Genomic DNA, 22587 nt, shown 5'->3' with positions numbered 1-22587 from the left:
TTCCTTTCCTCCTTGCTCTAGGCTAGCTCTCTCCGCTCTCGTACTATTCAGGACTATCTGTCTAGAGAATGGTACTGCTCACAATAGGCTTGGTCTTCCTATATCGATTAAGCAATGAAGAAAGATTCCTAAAATCATGTCCATAACCCAACCTGATTCTGTCAATTCTTCAATTAAGACTCTATTCCTAGGTAATTCTAGGTTGTGTCAAGTAGACGATTAAAGCTAAACCAGACAGCTACGCTAGCCAACTGGTGAGTTCAAGGTTCAATGATAAAGCTTGTCTCAAAAACAAGATAGAAAATGAAAGAAGACACCCATATAGACACATGTGGATAAGCAGCTCCATATACACATAAACATATGTACACCCTAGAACTGTGGTTTTCAACCTGTGGCAACCCCTTCGGCAAACCTCTATCTCCAAAAATATTTATTCACATTATGATTCAGATTCATAACAGGAAAATTACAGTTACGAAGTAGCAACAAAAGTTTATGGTTGGGGTCACTACAATATGAGGAACTGTATTAAAAGGTCACCATAGTAGGAAGGTTGAAAACACTGGTCTATCGAATACAAAACTCCCCACTGAAAGCCCCCATTTTATTTTATGTCATCTGCTATGCAGCACTTCTCTTGCTATCCACCTCATTTTAATTTAAGAGTGATTTCTCACTCACAGTTCTTCAAGTCAAGCCCACACACATTGAAGTACTAGTGGAGCAGATTCATCCCACACAAACACTCCAACACTCAGTAAATAATGACCACTCGGCAGCTCATAGTATCTCACTGACCATAGACTGTAAATAGGGGAGGTTTCTCTCTCTCTCTCTCTCTCTCTCTCTCTCTCTCTCTCTCTCTCTCTCTCTCTCTTTCTGCCTGTCTAACCCCCTTTTGACGCTGGAATTAGGTACACTTAATATCACTGAACTTTAACAGTGTCATAATTTGACTCAACAAATTTCTCTACAATGGAGTTGAGATGCAGAGCTCTACTTACTTTTCAAGTATGAAGCCATTACTATTTATGATCCAGTAATTCAAATATTGCAGGCACAGGAATGTTTACTCTGACTCTAAATAGAATTACTAAGAAAGATGATGTGTTTAAGTAAACTGGATCTGTTCATTCATCTTCTCTTCCATGTTTTGCAAACGCTTCAGTTTCTTTAGTCTTCTTCTCCACCCAGCATGGGTCAGTCTACAACCAGTTTCAGAATAGTGCTGTGACATTCAAGAGAAAGAACTTTCAACTATAATCATAGCCAGCTGTAAAAATGCAAGGTACAATCCACAAAATGATATTTAAAGTTTTCCAATTACGCAATGTATTTGTAAACCTACCGTGGCCAAGAGCAAAAGGATAGAGTGCCAAGGTGCCACTGGAGACCCTAATTAAAGAAACTGTTCCCTGTTGGACAGATTTTGATAGAGCATTTTGTTGTGAGGGAGGCACTGAAACCCTTTTAAGCTGTTAGTGGGTGAAAATCCTTAACCATACGGGACATGGCTAACACCTAAAAGCAAAACTGGAAAGAGAGAAACCTCTAGTGTGTCAACTCAAATCAATTTAAGAAAATTCTAGTGGGAAATACGTGCCTTACAGCCAACTCAGACTCCCAGGACTAAAGCATACTGAGAATTTTTAAAAAGTGATTTGGGAAAAAAAAAAAAGTCAGATTGAGGGATAGACAAAAGTGCTGAATGAAGAGCCACTTTCTGAGAGAAACCATCAGCACCTCAAAAGCAGTGCAGAGAGCCTGAGCTTCAGACCATTTGATGGATAATGGTGGCCATGGACCTCCGTCACTTTTCACCCCGAGCCATGAAATTGAATGAGCACTCTTACATTTCAGAATCCTTATAGACACTTCATGTGCATTTTCTCTAAATCCAATTTTGCTGGCCCACTAGTGACCCCCAACTCCTCTTGGGAAGAGTACCACAAGTCCACTCACGCTGTGGAGCCTGAATTCAACCACAGGAGAACTGAGCCACTGTGGCAGGGGATCCAGGCCAAAACAACTCTTTGAAAAAGCTAAGTGTCATGTTAATTAGGCAAGCAAAGTTAAACAGGCTCTTCCAAAACCATCTCTCTAGTTCCAAAGGCCTTGTAGAATAGTTGTTTTTTGGGTTTTTGTTTGTTTGTTTGTTTGTTTGTTTGTTTGTTTTTGGGGTTTTTTTGTTGTTGTTTTAAACACTTTATTTGTAAAGTGGTGAGGTTTAAAAAAAATGATACTGAAGCAAGTTTTAGGATAACTCAACCCACAACATTTGTTTATTCATTGACTAATTGATTCATTGACTGATTGACTTGGGAGAGGGACAAGCCATGTGAAGCCATAGTACACATGTGAAGGTCAGGGGACAACCCAGGGGACTTAATGTTCTCCTTCACAGTTCCTGTAGGAACCTGTTGGTTCCAGGGATTGAACCCAGGTCTTCATCCTTGGCAGCAAACACCTTTGTGCTTTGAACTGTCTGTCTCACTGTCCCTCATCACAGAACAAAATTTCTACAAGTTCTTCATTTAAACACCTCTTATTTCCTAGATAGTTCCTTCTAGTTCACCCAAACACTATTTTCCCAGGTCACTTTCTTCATTAAACTTTTTATACACTCTTCCCTGTCCAGCTCACCTTTATAGAGTAATCAATTTGATTTTTACTCATCATGCCAAGATGTACAATAAAGACTTTGTTTCTAAGTCAACATGATTTTGTCATTAGATGAAGAACAAAAACAGGAAAACCAGTATTTTTAACAGTTTTTTCTTTGCTAGTAGCCATCTTGGATTCTTTCTGTTACTTCAAAATTGAGCATTAAATTCACCATCTGTTGGCCGGAATCTATTATGATCAAAAAACAATGTTGAATTTTTTTTTTAATGACTCGTGGCCACTGAGTGATGTTAGTACCCACTGGACTTTTTAAAATCAATGACTGTATAACCCTAATTTATTGAAGATAACTGGAACAATATTGAATGCCACAAATATTTTCTTTAAGCCATTTAAATATAAATAGCAAAATACAAATGGTCTTTTTCTTACTATTAGCTTTTCCTCAGTCATCTAAGTAGCAGTTTAAAGCGAGGTAAGTTCAAATTTGGGGTTGCTTTACAGGGATGTTCTAGTTTTGCTTTATTTTCTGTTATTGTCAAAAATACAATGTCTGATTATATCTGCCTAGACAGAGTAATCAGCCTTTAATAATCCTGCATCACTAAGGTCTGTCAGATGACTCTGGGCCAGAAGGCAGAAGATTTGATGCTCGAACGTTCGGTAGTATAGGGGCTTCTCAGGTGTTCAGAGGTCTCTATAAATTGGCTAAGTTGTAGAAGCTACGTTTAGTGCTTCCCACAACTTCAGTTAACTCAGTCATTCCGGATTTCTGATGGGGTTGAAGACCCATAGTCTCATAGTCAATCCTGGCTATTTACTTTGAGAGAAAAGATCTGAGTAGATGGTTTTCAGCTGACATTCATTCTAAAGCCAAAAAAAAAATAAATAAATAAAAGCCAGGATCAAAAGTAAGTGTTTTAGTTAGAAGAGATGACAGAGGTTCTGGTTAGTCAACAAAATGATGGACTGTAGGACTATCTTGTACCTCACTGGTACAATTAGGAATAAGTATGCTCTAAATGTATTTTGAGAGAAAAGTTTTACTTTAACAGGAAGAGTGATATGTAGGAGGAGCTAAGTGGGAAGGAGTATTGAGAGGAAGAGATGGAGTAAGGAGAGAAGATGAAGAAGAGGAGAAGCTAGGTGATGAGAGAGAGAAAGAGAGAGGAGGCATGGAGGCAGATGTTCACATGTCTCCACCAGTCAAAGATAGTTTTTATGTCTAGGTTGGGTATTGGGTTACGCTTCCGATTGAGCATTACCAAACTTATAAATCCTTTGATTAACATTTTTAAAAAGTTGTATAAAGGCAAAAAGGAAAGGGGGGCATGGGACAGGGGTTTTCTAGGGAGCGGAAATGGGGAAAGTGTATGGCATCTTAAATGTAAATAAAATAAAATAAGAAAAAAAAGAACTCTGGAAAAAAATACAATGTCAAAAAAAAAAACAGCTTAAGAAAGAAAAAGTGTTCATACTGCTTATACTTATAGGTCATAAGTCTATCAGTGAGGGAAGTCAGGACTGGAACCCAAGCGGAAACCTGGAGGTAGGAAGTGCAGCAGTGATCATGGAATAAAGCTGCTATTGGCTTGCTCCTTGGTTGTGTTCATCTACCTTTCTTTAAAAAAAAAAAAATCCTAGACTCATCTGACTAGGGATGGTACCGCCCATCAACTAGCTATCAAGATAATGTCCCTCAGACATGCTCACAGTCTGATGAGGGCCATTCTTCAGTTGAAGTTCCCTCTTCCCAGTTGACTCCAGATTGTGTCAACTTGACAATAAAAAACTAACTAGCACTAGGGAGGCGGAAGTAAGCAAGGTCAAATGGAATCCTCCCTGCTCAGGAGGCCACAGAGGCAGGAAGCACACAAAATCCAGGTTATCCTGTGCTACAGAGTGAGTTTAAGCAAATTAGTAAGACCTGTCTCCAAAACCAAAACCAAAGCAAATCTGAACTTGAAAGCCGGGCTTTGAATATGGCAAATCTATGGGTACTAATTTAATAACTCAATATATACAGAATATATATTATAATACATAATATATTACATATAATCTTTTCAGTACAAGAGATGGAAAGTTTCTGAGGAAGATTTGAAAAATATTTTATAGAAATATTTATTTTAATTTCATTAATTAGCTTAAATGCTTAAATTCTTTATGGAGAAGACATATTAACATGAAAGTTTATAATTCAGTTAAGCAAAGAAAGAACTGACATTTTGGAGTGCCTAACTGTCGTTTTTTGAAGAGCAGCTGCCTCCACTTCTGCAGCATTGAGTTTGATTAATTCTTTAGTAACGTACAAGACACAAAACAACAGAAGCGCTAGGCTAGTGATCCTCTTCCCTTGTGAAGGTTGAAAACCTTGAGCCTATTTCAGAAAGTTGGGCTAGGGTATGGCTGGCTTCTGCCTCATGCCCTCAGTCATCAGTCAGTTAGAATCCACTCCTGTCTTCCAATGCTAAACAGTCAAACTTTAGCCCCACAGATTATAATCACGCCTCTGGCTGATGGCCAGGAAGGATCCTCAGAATCAGACAGTAATTCTGTACTCACTTACTTTCTGGAGTGTTCCATACTGGTCGCCTATTTCTGGCATGTAAGTCTGTTTCTCCCATGAGACTTTATTTAGTCAACTGTTGCAAGTCTCTTCATCTTCTATATTCTTATCCTGGGATTCAAACATCATGAAAATCTTGCCATCATAAAAAACTTGACTCAAATATCATACTTTTGTTTGCAAACAATATACAAATAGAGAAGCTACTTGATAGTAACACTGTATACCTTAATATACAAAAATATGATGTAAAAATTACAAGGAAATGCCCTGCGGATTTGTCATTCTAGACCATGTTAATGCCTGATTTTATCTAAATGTCAGCCATTACTCCTGCCCAGCATTTGTATCTTACGTTTAAATGATCATTGACTATACTACATTTAAAAGGAATTTATAATTACTGTTGCAGATTCTAGTAAGCCATTAATTATTCTGATGCAAATTAAATCAATACTTTTTCATAGTTTATTCCAGAAAATGTGTCATGAGGGAAATGGTTTGATATTAATAAAGTGATTAACTTCTTTTACAGCAGGTAGATTTAGGCATCTACTTTATTGTCATATTTATTGGACTCATATGTATTAATATTTGTTAGAAACTGTGTTTCAAATTGTTATTAATGACACTCATTAATTTATTTTAAATTTATTCATCTTGGGCTTTGCTGGAGTAGTCAAGCATTTTCCTTAAAAAAAAAAAAAAAGAGCTTTTTTTTTGTCTTCTGGAAAATTCATGTAGAAAAACATCAGAGGAAAATTAAGCTGCCATAAAGTAATAAAACAATCTTTCATGCTGTTTGGTCATTGCAGTGAAATCATAGGGCAAGAAAATTGAAGTGGTAGTCTAGACACAGCTTTTATTACCAAGGAAAATGAGCAGAATTCAAGGTTCTTATGTTGTCATGGTCAAAACATAGAGGAGTCCATGGGGAAAATTGGTTTTGTAGAACTGTGTGACTTTGACACTTCCACTGAGAAAGAACTGAATGAAGGGCACTTACAGCTTGCATTTGTTGAATGCTCGATGGGCGTGTGATTGATGGATTGGTTAGTTGGTGGGGATTTTATACAATGACTACTCTTTTAAAGCTTGTCGCTGTGTTGTGTCATTGAGCTGGTCATTTTTATGGGTCAAATTGTGTATTCACTTACTACAGGGCATGGATTACATCTCATTTTCCACAACAGAATGCATGTGATGCTTTTCTTCCCAAAGAGCATGATATTGAAGTGTTGTGTGCTATATATTTGTGGTATGGCATGTCCTTCTATGATAACAGCATGAGAAAGAGCTCCGATGCCATCAAGAGGAAGTCATGATCTGCTGACACACACGGTAGTGCAGTGATTTCAGAGCTTGAGAAATTACCCATGGATTGCCCAAATGAGGACAGAGATGTGTTCTAATAATACTTTTATGTGTTTGCCATATTCGTTCTTTCAAAGACACCTTGGTCAATGCCATTTTAATAAAATGACAATAAAATCTGTTATGGACTCAGTGCATTTGGAATATGCAAAATCCCAAATGATGACCAGCAATTGTCTAGGAAGTTTTGCTGCGAATCCATTTGGAAGTTAGTTCTTTTTAGATCTGTGTTGATGGCAGGAAAGGTTTTTTTTTTTTTTTTTTTTTGAACTCTCAGAGACTGACTCTGATATGCTAAGTGTGTCAGTTCCAATCCTACTCTACTCATGACCTAACACAGTATCAGAACCTAATAGAAAATTCCTTTAAATGAATGAAACAAGACAGGAACTGAGCTCCTTCCTCCCTTAGGACCACACAAAGCTAAACCTGAGGAAAGAACAGGGTGCAAACCTTCACATTTGAACTGTGTCTCCATTGCTTATAAGGAAGAAGATGCTAAACACTCATGAGTGACTTCAGGGTCATCTCTTTCTCAAAAACAGGTGGTTAATCTATACGTACTTTCTATTGCACATAGTATGACTATGTGTTCATGCTAAAATTAGTTTTAATTTTTAAAATATTATTTTATTAATTCTTTTACATTTTTACATGTTTATACCATATATGTTCATCGTTCTCACTGCCCCAACTCCTCCTGGATTCCCTTTCAGACCCCAGGATACAATTTGTCCTGTGATCAATTAGTGCTACCTGTATGCCTGTGAGTGGTAGGCTACCCACTGGAACACTGTAGTTATCAGGGCCCACACTTAAAGAAAGTTGACTCCTCTTCCTTTAGCATCCATTGACTGTTAATTGCTCCTCAACCAGAGGTAGGGACTCATGGGCCAGCCCTGTATTCATGTTGAAATATTGACTGACTTGAGATGGCACAGGTCATAGGCAGATAATCATAGCTGCCATGAGTTCATGAGTACAACAGTACCTGGCATGGTCAAATGACCTCTGACTCTGAATCTTTCTGCCCAATTGGTTCCCTGAGTCCATGTACCTAATGTTACCTGATTATATAGTTTTGATTTTTTTTCTCTCTAGTAGGTCCCATGATGTAGTTTAAAAAAATGGGCGAACCACTGTGCAATTGCTGATATTTGATCAGTATTCTGCTGTTTCTACTTACACATAGCAGTTCCGTATGGTTCAGTCTAAGCTATCGCCTGCTGCTCTTTGTAAATCCTTTTGTTGGAGATTAAAATAGCATTACTTCTCTTTTATTCTTTTCCTATATGTGAACTCATGAACGCATGGCAGAGCGAACTATGGATACAGCCCCTCTTTTCCAAGTGTGGTATTTGTGTTGGATCCTCTCCATTTACCCCTGCAGTTCAGTCTAGGCTTTCTCCAGATGGCTGTCTTTCATAGCCTACAGCCATGTGGATTACTTAGCCTTGGGTGCTTGCAAGATCTCATGCTCAGGGGTAGAAAACAGTGGGTCATTTATTCCCTATCTTTCTTGCCTTGGAAATACATGTGTCCCTCTGCTGAAGGGTCTTCTAGATTCCAGAATGTGAATGTCATGAGTTGTCTAAATTTTTCGTAATACTAAATAAAACACAAGGCTGACCCATTCCAGGTGCTCCTATCGTCTTGCTTAATACCGACAATAGAAGTGACTGCTGGATATGACTTCAGTGTATGCATTTCTCTTATATTGTTGGCTGTAAGCTTAGCCCTTAATGGCTGAGCCATCTCTCCAGCCCTAGTGTGTGCATTTCTAAAGACATATTTGCGATGCATGTGAATTTTGATGTTATATTTTTATAGATTTTATACCTGCAAGATAAGCATTAACATTTGTAAATGCCCACAGGCAGGAATAGCAATTAATAGTCTTATTTATTTATACTGCTAATCTCAAATCATTATTAATTGCTAATCAAGGACTTTTATCTTCACTGGAAATTTAAAATACAAAACACTGTATTTAGTTTCTTCATAAGAAATGTTAGACAAATGTTAAACATTTGTGAAGCATAATTATACTTTTGCTATTACTTTTATATTAATTACTAGCTATGGGGCAAAACATTAAATCAAATACACCAGAAAATTGGCAGCAAATCTTTTCCAGTACACATGTTTTCCAGTGTTTAGTCTTTACCTGTGCTGTATATAATTATATGCTACACAGAGCAGGAGGAATTACTAACCAAGGGGAGTATTTTTAGTTCCTTAGGGTAACATTTTGGTTTGTAACCACAAGTTGGCTAGACAGCTCCAAACTTTTTCATTGCTAACAGGAGCACCTGGAATGGGTCTGCCTTGTGTTGTAGTGTAATGAAAAGCTTACACAACTCATGGCATTCACATTCTGGAATCTAGAAGACCCTTCAGCAGTGTCACAAACCCAGTGTTGATTGCCAAGAACAGAAATGCGAAGACAGGCCTCTTACTTCTGGCTCAGTCTTGCTGTTCCTATAACTGCACCCCAGTCATCAGGCACTCGGGCACATTCTACTACATATTTAAAGGCATGAGAAAGGCAGTCTTGCTGCATCCCTAACAAATGGTCCAGTTTTACTCCAGGCGACGCGTAAGCTTACAGGCTTCGGTGCTCTCTGAAACAAGCTAAGAGTAGGCAATAAATAAAAGCACAGCGCTGCTCACCAGATAGCATTTCACATCTGAATCTATTACACACTCTGACTTCATACCATGGGCAAGAAAACCTAACAGATGTGTGCGAGGCACTGCACATTTAATTGCTTAGGAAACACTTCAACTATCCCATATAAGTGAACTGGAGAATTATTTGGAAGACGACCCACGTGACAGAGTCTCTCATCTTCCAAATCTATTTCTTAAAAATACAGAAGCTATTTTCAGCTGTATTGTTGGGAGAATTCCAGGCTTTCTTCATGTGTCTAAGGGTTAGGAGGGAGGATGTAGGGTAGGAAGGAAGTGGGTGGGCTAAACTATTGAAAAAGTTTGGATGAAGACACCAAGCAAAGACCTAAAAGGCCCTTCCCACAACTATCTGATTCTGTTATGTAACATAATTCTGTTCAGAATCATTTATAACATTTCTATGAAACACGGGTGCTTTTTCTATATATTAATGGAGTTTATGTCTGCTCATTTTCCCCATATTCAAATAAATGAGTCCATTTTGATACCAAGGTATAACGTATAACTAATTACAAAAGAGTTTTGTCGTCATCGTTGTTTTATAAGAATCATAAAATGATCAGCAAGCCTTCAATAATATAAGGGGAGCCTGGAGTTTATCAACTCATGTATAAGTTTTTAACATTTCTATAAACTATTTAGAATCAGTATTAAATTCTCATGTTCTACTTCAGGGGTGAATGAAGGATCTTTACATACCAGCATCACGTGTATCTCCACCACTTGAAATCCACCAGAAAAGGGGGACAGAGTTCTGTTTTCTCTTCTCATTCACTTTTTCTTTCTGGCACTCTCTTCCCAACCCCACTGGGCTATTAGCCTGGTAAAATTAGGCTGCCTAACTCCTGCAAACGCAACTCAGCATAGACTTCAAATGCTGAAGGGGAATTAGAATCAATGACACTGGTCTCATGCCACATCAGAGAGAGCTACAAAGCAGCTCTGCTGCAGATACAACTCCTCCAGTAATAACTTCTGACAAATAACTATATCCAGTGCAGTTTTAATTGAGAATATTTTTTTTACAAGATGGAGGAATTTAGTCAACATCTTACTTTTTTCTTTCTCCATAGCTGAGGATTTTACCCAACGTCAAGTACATGCTAAATGTATGCTCTACCACTAGGCTGCAAACCTCTTCAAAGTTGTGATTTCCAAGGCAGTCAGATGGCTCCATGGGTAAAGGTGCTTATTTCCAAACCTGACTATCTGAGTTCAGGTCCTGAGACCTACACACACGCTGGATGAGAGCAATGAACTCCTATAAGTTGTCCTTAGACCTACACAGGCACCTGCACACACACATATACAAAATGTAATAAAAAAAAAAATTTAAGGTTGTGATTTCCAAGGAAGGAAATGAACTTCTATGCTTCTTCATTTATCAACTTCAAACCAAAGTAATTTGAATAACTTCAATTCTGCTGCTATGATATATAGAACATCATTACTCAGGAAATCTTACTAATAGGTTATCAGTACTTTCTTGTACAGAAACACACTGTGTTACAATGGGCTGTGAGAATGCATCGGACAGCCCTACTTCTGTTACTTTTGCTTGGGAGAGTGAGATATTTTAAATTAGGATATGATGGAATTGATGGAGTGTGTACCAGAGGAAAAATAAAGTCTTTGTTCCATTTTGAGACCTGAATAAATTGTTTGACTTAAAACTAAAGTATTATAACCTGGGGGTAAAACAAGTCCCATATACTCTTGGATGGTATAGAAATTGGGGTATTTTAAGAGGTAATTTGATAGTGTCTAATAAAGTTACAGCACATTTGTCCATTGACCTGGTAACTCTACATGCCTAGAAGAATTTAGGCAAACTTATATAGGTATACCAAAATAGGTAGATGACAATGTTCATCACAGTGTTATAAACATGTCAAAGGAAAAATATTTGAAAAGTAAGTGCACAGAAGAGAAGAATGTCCTAGTCAATTATATATATTATTTAATGGGATGCTATAAGCCACTGAGAAGTGTGTATGGAGTAATTCTACATAAACTTGAAAAATAATCCAGGCGTGGACCATTGGGACATCTCTCTAATATATTCTAAAAAGCAAATCCCTATGTATATACATTAGTATAGGCACATTGTTATTTATCTCAATTGTATCCATTTATGTGTTAGAAAAAAATAACGTGCTCCAGATGTCCTGTGCTTCTCTGAATTTTAAAAGTTGATGTGTAAGCATCCACTTCTGATGAGGGAGGCTTTTTGCTTTTATTCTATAGCATTTTGCACCTTCCAAGTTACTAAGCATATCCAAAAATTTCACTTTTTAAACATTTCAATATAACTGTTCTGAAGTATGACATTGCTATTCTCCAGTTGTGTAAATTTAAACTTTTTCGAAATAAAGACCCTTCTGAAGGGACCAAGGCCATGAGGCATGACCAACTTAAGTATATGAAGCAATAAATTGTCAGGAAATCAACTTCCTTTCTGAGTTCTGTTTACACCACAGTCAGTGCCTACCTTTCTATAAGAGACAGAGCATCCTTAGCAGTGTGGATGTAAGTTAGCTTGAGATTCGAGTTAAAACTATAGAACTTTGGTTGGTGGTTTAGTCCCTGGGAACTCTGGAAAGTCTGGTTGGTTGATATTGTTGTTCTTCCTATAAGGTTACAAACCCCTTAAGCTCCTTCAGGTCTTTCTCTAACTCCTCTATTGGGGACTCCATGGGGGACCACGTGCTCAGTTCAGTGGTTGGCTGCGAGCATCCACCTCTGCATTTGTCAGGCTCTGGCAGAGTCTCTCAGGAGACAGCTATATCAGGCTCCTGTCAGCATGCACTTCTTAGCATCCACAATCGTGTCTGGGTTTGGTGACTATATATGGGATGGATCCACTGGTGGCCAGTCTTTGGATGGCCTTTCCTTCAGTCTCTGTTCCACACTTTGTCTCTGTATTTTGCTACCATGAGTATTTTGTTTCTTCTTCTAAGAAGCATTGTAGCATTTACATTTTGGTCTTCCTTCTTCTTGAGCTTCATGTAGTCTATGAATTGTATCTTAGGTATTCCGAGTATTTGGGCTAATATCCACTTATCAGTGAGTGCATACCATGTGTGTTCTTTTGTGATTGGGTTACCTCACTCAGGATGATATTTTTTAGTTCCATCTATTTGACTAAGAATTTCATGAACTCATTGTTTTTAATAGCTGAGTAGTACTCCATTGTGTAAATGTACCACATTTTCTATACACATTCCTCTGTTGAAGGACATCTGGGTTCTTTCCAGCTTCTAGTTATTATAAATAAGGCTGCTATGAACATAGTGGAGCATGTGTTCTTGTTATATGTTGGAGAATTTTTTGGGTATATGCCCAGGAGTGGTATAGCTGGGTCCTCAGGTAATACTATGTCCAATTTTCTGAGGAACCACAAGACTGATTTCAAGAGTGGTTGTACCAGCTTGCAATCCCACCAACAATGGAGGAGTGTTCCTCTTTCTCCACATCCTCTCCAGCATGTGCTGTGAGGAACCCATGGCTCCAGCTGCATACGTAACAGAGGATGGCCTTGTTGGGCATCAATGGGAAGAGAGGCCCTTGGTCCTGTGAGGGCTCAATGCCCCAGTGTAGAGGAATGTGAGGGCAGGGAGGCCGGAGTGGGTGGGTGGTTGGGGGAACACCCGCATAGAAGTGGGGGGATGGATTAGGGGACCTGGGGGGGGACTGGGAAAGGGGATAACATTTGAAATGTAAATAAAGAAAATATCCAATAAAAAAAGAAAGAAATATGGAACCTATCTTCCCTTCTGAGCAAGCAAACTGAAAACCAGGTAGTACCATTGTTTTCTTGGTGGTAGGTGGGGTGGGTGGGGATGGCAAACAAACAAATAACGCCCCCCCAAAAACAATCTCCTCTTTGATCATGCATTCTTACTTCCGCAGATGCAATCTGACTTCAGAATGGAGGGATGGACCCTGTAGTTTTGACACAGCATGTTCTAATTTAGAAGCAACTCTGAGAGGAACCAACAACAATGATTGTCTTTTGCTTGTGGCCCTTTTCAGAACTGCGACTTCCAGTGAGTTCCTCTGTGTGCCTGGACCAGGGGGCACAGTCACGGCTGAGTGTTTCCAGTCATCTTTCAAAAGCAGAGAAGCCACGTATTTGGAAACCATGGGACTGGCAACTCAAACAGTTGTAAGACAATCGTGTGGGGTGTTCTGTCCAACACATAATATAGGCAGCAAGAAAAAAAACTAGAACTCAGATCTCAGAGCTTGGGCCTTGGGATGGGGCAGGGTGGGAGGTTGTGACTTGGTGAATTGCTAGGCCCCACTCAAAAGAATGCTCAGTGATTGTGGCTTCAGAAGGAATGTCATCATTGACTTTCTTCTAGACTAATTCAAATTTCTGCTGCAGAATAAACATTTGGGTAAATTGGACTCTTAGCTAGTAAGTTACATTAATGTAAATTGGATTTAGAACCTTGACAATGTAAAACTATAAAGTTTTAACTTCTATTTTATATCTGCATGACATTGCTTTTGTCTTTGAATATGGCTGAATGGATTTTTCTTAGCTATTAAATTTTTATGGCTCCTGTGATCTAAGAAAAGGTATCAAGTTGTCCAAGGTATTTCCAGGAAAGGATCTTTTAAATATAATATTTGTACTAATCATTGAGAATTTTGTATAATGTATTTTGATCTCTACTTACTCTTCCTCCTAACTCCTCTGAGATCCATCAGTCACCCACCCCCAACAGAGTCAACTTACCAGGGGTCAGATTCTTAAAGGAAACAGACTCTCATAAGCCATCAACTATCAACAGCTCCTCAGTTAGGGGTAGGGTTTGTCAGATCCTCCCTGTCTCAGGGTGGATGGTTGAATGGCTTGGTCTTATGCAGCTCTAGTGATGGCAGAACCAGCTGCTGGGAGGTCATGAATGCAGCAGTTTCACTGTGGCCCATTCTAACCTCCGGCTCTTACAGTCTTTCACCTTCCTCTTCCACTGGGTAAGGATAATATAGATGTCCTGAGCACCCCGCTGACCCTTCTGCACTGCGACAAGTTGTCCACTGTACAAAGAAACTTCTCTGATGAGATCTAAGACCTTCACTGATCTATGGATATAGGATAGAAGTTTAGAGAGCAGTGTGATACTCCGTCCATTTAACAAAATATTAGCAGGCTTAATCCTGGAGCCTGTGAGCGCTCCGGGCAGATTCCTGGCCAGATTCACAGTAGTAGACATCCATTTCCTCCTATGGAGTGCGCCAAAGTGAGTCCAAGTGAAAGGCTGTTGCCTACTGATAACATTTATACCACTATTGCGCCTAAGGGCACATTTGCCACCCAGGTCATTATTGTAGTTCACTACTGGGTTTGACAGTTGATGACGGTCTCCTGCTCCAGGAACCGACATATACCACTTTCCAGTACTACAAAAGCTGGTCAGCAGGGAAGGAAGCTTCCCGGTCGGTACCAACTTGATTCCTCCATGTCCTGTGACCAAAGCGTGTGATGTCTTCAGCAATGGACTCTTACCATCAGGTCCTGGTAGGCAACCAAGTACAACGGCATTAGCCTGTGTTATCTCTGAGACACTCCTGACCCACTACTTTAGGGAGGCATCCCACGGTGCACTGGGCTTTTACTTTGTTATCTATGACTTCTGGGAGGAGCATCATACCCTGTCTAATTCTGATGAAACTCTTACATGGAAAATGTGCACATATATGAAGTTTATAAAGCAGTGGGGTTTTCATACGGCTGATTTTGGACATCGTTAGTGTTGGTTATCCCTGCCCAGCATCTTCCTCGGCCCTTCCCTCCCATACCCTCTCCCCATTTAAACCTCCCTCCACAAGTTTCCCCTTTCTCTTCATATCACTCCCGCTTTACCATCTCTCCCTCCCTTAAGTTCTTTTTTTCCTCTCCTCAGCAATGGTCCCTCCCTGCTTTCCTAGATTCTACAGATTCCAGGTAAAAGATTTTAGAATGTGTATAGATCACAGGGAGAAAATAGATATTTCAATTATGTCATTGAAGACATAAATAAGTTTACTTCATCTACTTGTATAATTACTAGATAGTTTCAGCATTTAATAGTGCTTATTGAGAAACCATATATAGCTTCTGCATAATATTTTAACTTCCATAGTTTCCATAAGCAAAAGCTACATTATTATTGACTAGGATTAGATTCTTGACATATAGACATAGTACAGAAATACAAATAATTTTATATTTTGATACGATTTGTGACGGAAGTATGTTTGCTTCATCACAAAACAAGAAACAAGTATTGTTTATTGCTTTCTTTACATTTGGCCTTTAAGTTGTCCTTTAATGATCAAGAATGAGGGGTATTTGCTACATAGATGTGAGGTAGTCAGGAAAGTATTCAAGCATATTCTTGATGGCCTGTCGGCTGTTAAATAATTCAGTCTCCGCACAAACATAAAAGAGCATCTAAGTAAGCAAAGAAGGAGGAGTCTTTCTCACCCAAATTCTCGAATTCACTTCGGCTCAAACAGTCCCATAAATCCGAGATCACGGAGAGTGTGACTAGTTTAATTTTCAGAAATCTTTAAACATTATTGTAAGTACAGTTTTCCTTTGGGGGAAAATCATTTGATTCACTCTTCCAGTATGAAGAACTCTACCCATTGATGGCGTGTCTCTGTGCCCGTCCACCCCCCTGGTGTCGAGAGAGAAATATCCACAGCTGCAATTGTTTCAGGAAACCCACTGACTAAGTCTGGGCTCCAAGGGGGTTGAGAGGAATTTATCAAGCTTTATCATTCACCCATTACATACTCAATTTAAAATACAACGCAATGATACTTTTTTTTTTGTAGGAATCAGACTACAGTCGGTGCTCCAAGTGAAGCAATCTTCAGAGCAGAAGAGCTATCTGTGATTCTTAAGGCATATGTGTTGGTGACCTCCTTAAGGCCCTTGCGTGCCTTCATTCATTCAACTGGCACGGTGTGGAGCCTACCGAAGAAGAAACGCTTCACTGTCAAGGTAAAGATCCTACAGAAGCTGTCGTTTCACACAATACGCTGAAGATAAGTAAAATGGCTGCCATTCTCCGACCCTCATGGTTATAAAATCCCTTTGAACAAAGATCGAATCTTTTTTATTGCTACAAGCCAACATTTTCATTTAGTACGTGAAAGTTCAAAAATGAGCTGGAAACAGCTTAATTCACTAAGGACCCTGTGTTTTTCCTCTCCTCAGCCCACCATCCTTGGTTCAGTTCTTTTACCTATTAACCAGCATCTTCTTGCGTGTTTTCTGTTTTTCCTGGCTTTCCGTTTATTTAAGGAAAAAAGCATAGTCAGTATAACAAATGCTTCATCTTTAGGTCACTCAATGACTGTTTCATTGTATCAGTCAATACTGACAGTATCTGCTGGGTGAAAGGAAACTCCATGAAGCATGCCTAACGTTGCAATCTGTGGCATCAATTCAATGATAATGGGGGTATCTGCAGAAAGAGCTTACCAACAGCTCCAGAAAGTTGAGTAATAAGAGGAAATCCCAGCTAACTTGGTTCAAAATAAGTTTTCTGCAAACACATTGGATAGAACTTTGATTTTTCAAGAATCGTTGTTCAGAGCGTAGAAGACAGGAGAGAATGGAAAGAAACCAGAAGAAGGCACAATGCTGGTCATGGTCTTGAGGTTCAAAAGTGAGCAGATGATTTCTTTCTTTCTTTCTAATTTGCCTTATGTCGATTACGTTCTGAACCCTGAGAAGTGTTCCAGTAACGATGACACTTTAATTGTTCATTTAAACATTGTAATGAAAAACTCACTGACCTAGTAACAGACGTAGGTATCCTATAGGCCTAGAAGCAGCTGACACTCTGAGGGAGCAGGATTGTTGGCCTAAGTTTTTCAACATGTTGTCTTTAACCTTGAAATAGTCACCAGAACTCAAGTCTACACACACTGATGTTTCTCACTGGATCTTGAGAGAGCGGAGTCCAACCTGGTTTATTCCGTAGCGTCTTCGACAAGTCTTCCCAGTAGCCACTCGTGCCATGAGTGTCATATCCCCACTTCCTCCTTTCTATTGATCTATATTAAACACGACTGCTGATTTATAGCCGTCGTGACCAGAAAAAATTTGCAACTTCATACGGTTTAACTAAAGAGGGGAAGTTAAGCATAGACATATGAGAATCACGGTCTTCAAATCATGTTACACTATTTACAAATTTCACAGATATTTAAGCACAGGCGAGGAAAGTCAGGGGTGTGGTTCTATGTGGGGTCAAAGTCCTGAGAACCAAGTGCTCAAACTCCAGAAGGCAGAAGATGAATGTTGCAGCTCAGTAAGTGTGAGCAGGCAGCCTTGGGGGGTGGGGGTGGGGTCATCCCTTCTGCCTTATCTAGTTGTTTAGTATATTTTCCTTTTATTTCATCAAACTTATGGTTCAGCATTTTTCATTGTAGGGCATAAATATTCTGTAACCTTGAAAGTTATTCTTAATATATGTAATGTACAGCAGTCACCATTGGTTTAGCGTACCAATGTTGCTTATTTTCTTATTATGATAGCTATTATTTAGTTATTTGTTTTGAGATTGAATCTCAGTGTCACTTATGATCCTCCTGCTTCATCTTCTAGAATGTTGGGATAGCAGACCTTCTCCACCACACCAGGCTGTTGTTCAACACTTCTTGAAATGTTTTTCTCCCAATTTTCCCCCTTTCCTTTTCCTATTGGCTGGATATTGATCTTGCTGTTCCTGTTCATTTTCACATTCATCTGTGTATGTGTATGTGGGGTCCGTGCATTTGCCAACACATGTATCTAGAGCTCAGAATACAACTTTCAGGAGTTTGTTCTCCCCTTCTACCTGCACTTAGGCTCCAGGAATAGACATCAGGCTGTCAGTGCTTGCATCTGTTGGGTCGTTTTGCTGGTTCTGTAATTTGATGATGATGATGATGGTATTAGTGTGTGTGTGTGTGTGTGTGTTTGTGTATGGGTGTGTGGTATGGACATGACATACTTGAGAGGGTCAAAGAATAACTTTCATGAGTTAGTTGTCTCCCTCTACAGTGGGTCCCAGTGATCAAACTCAGGCTCAGTGGCCAGTTCCTTTGCCTGCTGAGCCATTATGTCTCTTCATGTGCTTCCAGGAAGAGTTTGTTTCCAGGACAGTTCTTTAGTATTGCCTTCTACATCTATACCTATAATACATGCTGGTGCCCTGTAAGTTTTCCTTACGTCTATTAATTTCTTACTGCATTTCCTCTTATTTCTGTGGGTGGGTGATTTCTCTTCTCTATTTCATTGTTTCCATCTTTGATTATTTCCTGGAGTCTGCTAATCAGGTTATATTAAATTCCAGTTCTACTGTATGGCATGTATTACTCAGCTTGCTATTTTATTTTATTTTATTTTATTTTATTTTATTTTATTTTTGCTAAGGTGCTTCTCATGTGTTCTCTGCTTTCTCCTCTTTGTTACCTTCTGTGAATTTATGTGTTCTCGTGGAGATAGTATTTGGGAAAGACCAGCCTTTCTGTGAGAGGAGAGGTGAGGAGAGACAACACCAAGCCCTAAAGAATCACTTTGATTCTCCATGATGATGTGATGCCAGTCATTTGCCTGTTCTGAATTTTACCACCACCCCCCAAACTTTTAGATTCAGAAAAGCCCTGACAGGAGTACACTGTGATTGTCATTATGTAATCGAAGTCTGTGAATATGGTGTTTTGAATGAGAATGACTTCTGTCTTAGTTAGGGTTTTACTGTTGTAAATGGACACCATGATCAAGGTAACTCTTATAAGGACAACATTTAATTGGGGCTGGCTCACAGGTTCAGAGGTTTAGTCCATTATCATCAAGGTGGGAACATGGCAGCATCCAGGCAGGCATGGAGCAGGAGGAGCTGAGAGTTCTACATCTTCACCTGAAGGCTGCTAGCAGAATACTGGCTTCCAGGCAGCTAGGATGAGGGTCTTATAGCCCACACCCACAGTGACACACCTCCTCCAACAAGGCCACACCTTCTAACAGTGCCACTCCCTGGGCTGAGCATAGACAAACCATCACAATCTCCATAGGCTCATGTGTTTGAATGTTTGGTTTCCAGTTGGTAGAACTGGTTGGGAAGGATTATGAGGTGTGACTTTGTTGGAGAAGGTGTGTCACTGAGGGGGACTTTGAAGTTTCAAAAACCCATACCAGGCCCAGTCTTTCTCTACCTGCCTACTGCCTGTGAATCAGGATGTAAGATCTCAGCTACTGCTCAGATACCATGCCAGCCAGCCAGCCTGCCTGCCTGCTTGCCTGCCTGCCTGCCTGCCACCATCACAGACACTCCTCCAGCATGACAATCACGGACTAACCCTCTGAAACTCTAAGCAAACCCCCATGTAAATGCCTTCCTTTATTCCAAGCTGCCTTGGCCATAGTGTCTCTTCACAGCAATAAAACACTAAGACAGTGAAAGTTGTGGTTTGAGAGTAAATAAGGTTAAAAATAAAAGTGCAGTTGACTGATAAATAAGTAAATAAAGCAGAGGGTTGAAACGAGTCATATTTAGAAAAGCTGCACTATCTAATTGGCGGGGCAGCTCTGCTTAGCTTCCGCCCATGTTCCCCACTAGAAGCGGCCAAAAGCCGTGCGTGCCACAGCTAGACCCATGAAACGCCAGCATAGCAGCTGGCTCTGCCAACCTACCACGCTGCCCCTGCAAAGCTCTGCTGAGCCCCTGACAATACCCACCATACTCACGGTACCCAGTAGAATAAAAACTCTTAGTGCTTAAAGATTATCCAATGGATTTATCTATTTGGAAATGCTCAAATGACAAGATGTCCACACAATTAGAATTGTTACCCAATATCTAACCTTTTGCTAGAAATTGCTACACAGGACTTCTTTCAACTCATTTGTCTTCCTCCATGGTCGCGCTAGTCTCCTTCTCTTGCCCTTCTCTCCTCCACTTCCTGGTTCCTTCTCCCAGTTCCACTTCCTCTTCTACTGCCCAATCACTGGGCTCCACTGCAATTACAATGTAACCGAATAAATATCCTGCTATAGAGGGCTGCATACCTCAACCACCCACTCACTGGAGCCGGACATTTTCCTTAAGTCTTGGGCCTGCAACTTAGCATCCTTCAGAGGGGAGCATGGTGGGAAAAGAAACAGCAACAGTAACAAAACACAGAGCAGCAGTAGGAGGGAAATCTGAGTCCTTTAACTGACGTTCTCATGTGGCCTCCAGCAACTCGCTCATCCATTTGTAGTCTTTTCTGTCCATGGCTGCCACAGGCCTGCCTAGCTTAAAGTTACCTTCAGAATGCCTTTGGGATCTCGTTCTTCTTCCGTTACCAACCCCATCCCTCACTCTCATTTTATCTACGCTAGTTTACGTTTTTGAAAGGAAATCCAAGATCCTATCCTGATAATTTCCTCCTTTTCTTACAAAAGAGCCATCCGCCCGCTGCAGTAGAAATGACCTCAGATAAACTTTCTGCAGTAGTTTTATTTACGCTTTCCCTGAAGCAAACTCCAGAGAAGTCAGGTTTCTTTACATTTTCGGCTTTGCCCACTGTATTCTCCTTTTCCGGTTTCTGCGGAGTTTTTGTGACGGGCATGAGCCAGGTCTGTGGCACCGGAAAAGCTCTTGTCAGTTTCTTGCTGTTCTTTGGCTTTCTCTTTGAAAAGACCTTGCTGATTACCCCTAAGATACCGTTATCTGCTCTTAGGTTGAGGTAGAATAGCTTCCCGGGTCAACATGCAGAAGGCGACTGTTTCCTTAGTAGGTCACTGTTATGCTTGACAGTGCAGAGTTCAGAAGGGTGGCGTTTATTTACCCTTCAACTGGAATACTTAGGTTTCACAACAAAAGGTCATACTCATCTGGCTGATAGGGTTTTTTATTCTGTAAAATACTATTTTCTTCTGGTATTTTAAGATGTGTAAAGATATGCAGAAGTCTCTTCCTGCCAATGTAGAGAACAAAATATAAGCAAACTCACCAAAGATTAACCATGTTATGTCAGCGTTCGAATATCCTCTGTACTTAAATTTCATAAGGTGTGTGTGTGTGTGTGTGTGTGTGTGTGTCTGTTCATGTAACAAATCCTATATTCAGAGGCAGAATTATTTAGTTAGATCAGCAGTGATTTATTCCCTATTCAGTAAGGTAAGCCCACTAAACTGGTTAGCAGTGGCGGTATATAGAACATTCTGGCAGCTAACCGAAATACAAAGGCAGCAAGAAATAAGACTGTGAGCTCATTTATTTCCAATTAGGCCTGCTGCTACGATGCCTTATCTGTGAACACTCCAGGAGCAGATGAAAAAATATCAAGACACGCAAACTGGAGAAATAATAAAGCATATTACCTGAACTTTTAAAAAGTCACTTTAAGATGAAAATATTTAAAAATTTAAGTGAAGTGTTACGTGGGTCAGAGGATGCTCATGCTCAAAAAAAGTAGGTAGAAATAAAATAAGGATCAGAAAAATGGCAAATACAGCATTCGCTCACCGTGTCTTCTCATGGGAATTTAGATAATCAGATACGCCACTGTTGTGGCATTATTAGTTTTTGGTTAGGTTCAACATTGTGCAAAACTTTATTCAAAAATGTCTTGTTCCCTTCCTTCAAAGCTTCCAGGGACTTGAGTGGAGTCTTTCATGGACTTTCTGTTACTTTTAGCTAGATGCACCCATGGCTGTCTTCACACACAAATCACACAGATTAACTGTGAGAAATGTCATAAATTTAGACTTGGTTCTTAGAGTAAAAAGTCATGAGTTATCCCTTTATTCACTGTAAATCACAAAATCAGGAGTCACCCAGCAGAGAGAAATCTCTGATGTCTGTAACTTTTTTATTCGACTGGAAGTTTCTCTACACCTGTGATTATAGTTGGCGGTTTTGATGAAAACGTAATGTAAGGTGATTTGTGCCTTCAGGCAGGAAGCTTGTCAGAGCCTTATTTTTGTCCAGTTGAAGCATAACTTACATGAAATCACTGATCAGCTATCATATATTTGATGACAGATATAAATTTATTTGACTTATAGGATGTCAAGTATGAATTTACAAGGAGATAGCCCTCGCATATAATCATCTTCTGATACATTCATCTTTGTGGAATTGAATTAAAGTTCGTTTAGAATTTTTTGATTGTGTGAAGAAATTGCTTGAGTCTACTTTACTGCTGACTGCTCTAAGGCCAGCCGCTCTGCTTTGCTGTGGTATAAATTGTATGGGCAAATGACACATGGGTGGTAATTTGCTTTCCAGTAAATGCAATAGATTGCTGCCATCGTCCAGATTCCTGAACACTTTGATTTA

General features: G+C 39.7%; 1 protein-coding gene across 2 annotated transcripts in view; it reads left to right on the top strand.

Moving 5' to 3' along the window:
* Positions 1-22587, top strand: part of Cped1 (cadherin like and PC-esterase domain containing 1) — a 263483-nt gene that overhangs the window by 88158 nt on the left and 152738 nt on the right. Inside the window, exons 5-6 of one of the 2 annotated variants that reach the window (XM_076913661.1) lie at positions 13301-13430; positions 16100-16268. In XM_076913661.1, coding sequence (XP_076769776.1) covers positions 13301-13430; positions 16100-16268 — 299 coding nt within the window. Of the gene's footprint in view, positions 1-13300; positions 13434-16099; positions 16269-22587 lie in introns of both variants that reach the window. The other variant, XM_034519389.2, reaches the window with a different exon arrangement.

Source organism: Arvicanthis niloticus, chromosome 15 (assembly GCF_011762505.2).
Source record: "Arvicanthis niloticus isolate mArvNil1 chromosome 15, mArvNil1.pat.X, whole genome shotgun sequence".
Classification (NCBI taxonomy): domain Eukaryota; kingdom Metazoa; phylum Chordata; class Mammalia; order Rodentia; family Muridae; genus Arvicanthis; species Arvicanthis niloticus.
This window is presented reverse-complemented; position numbering and strand designations above follow the sequence as displayed.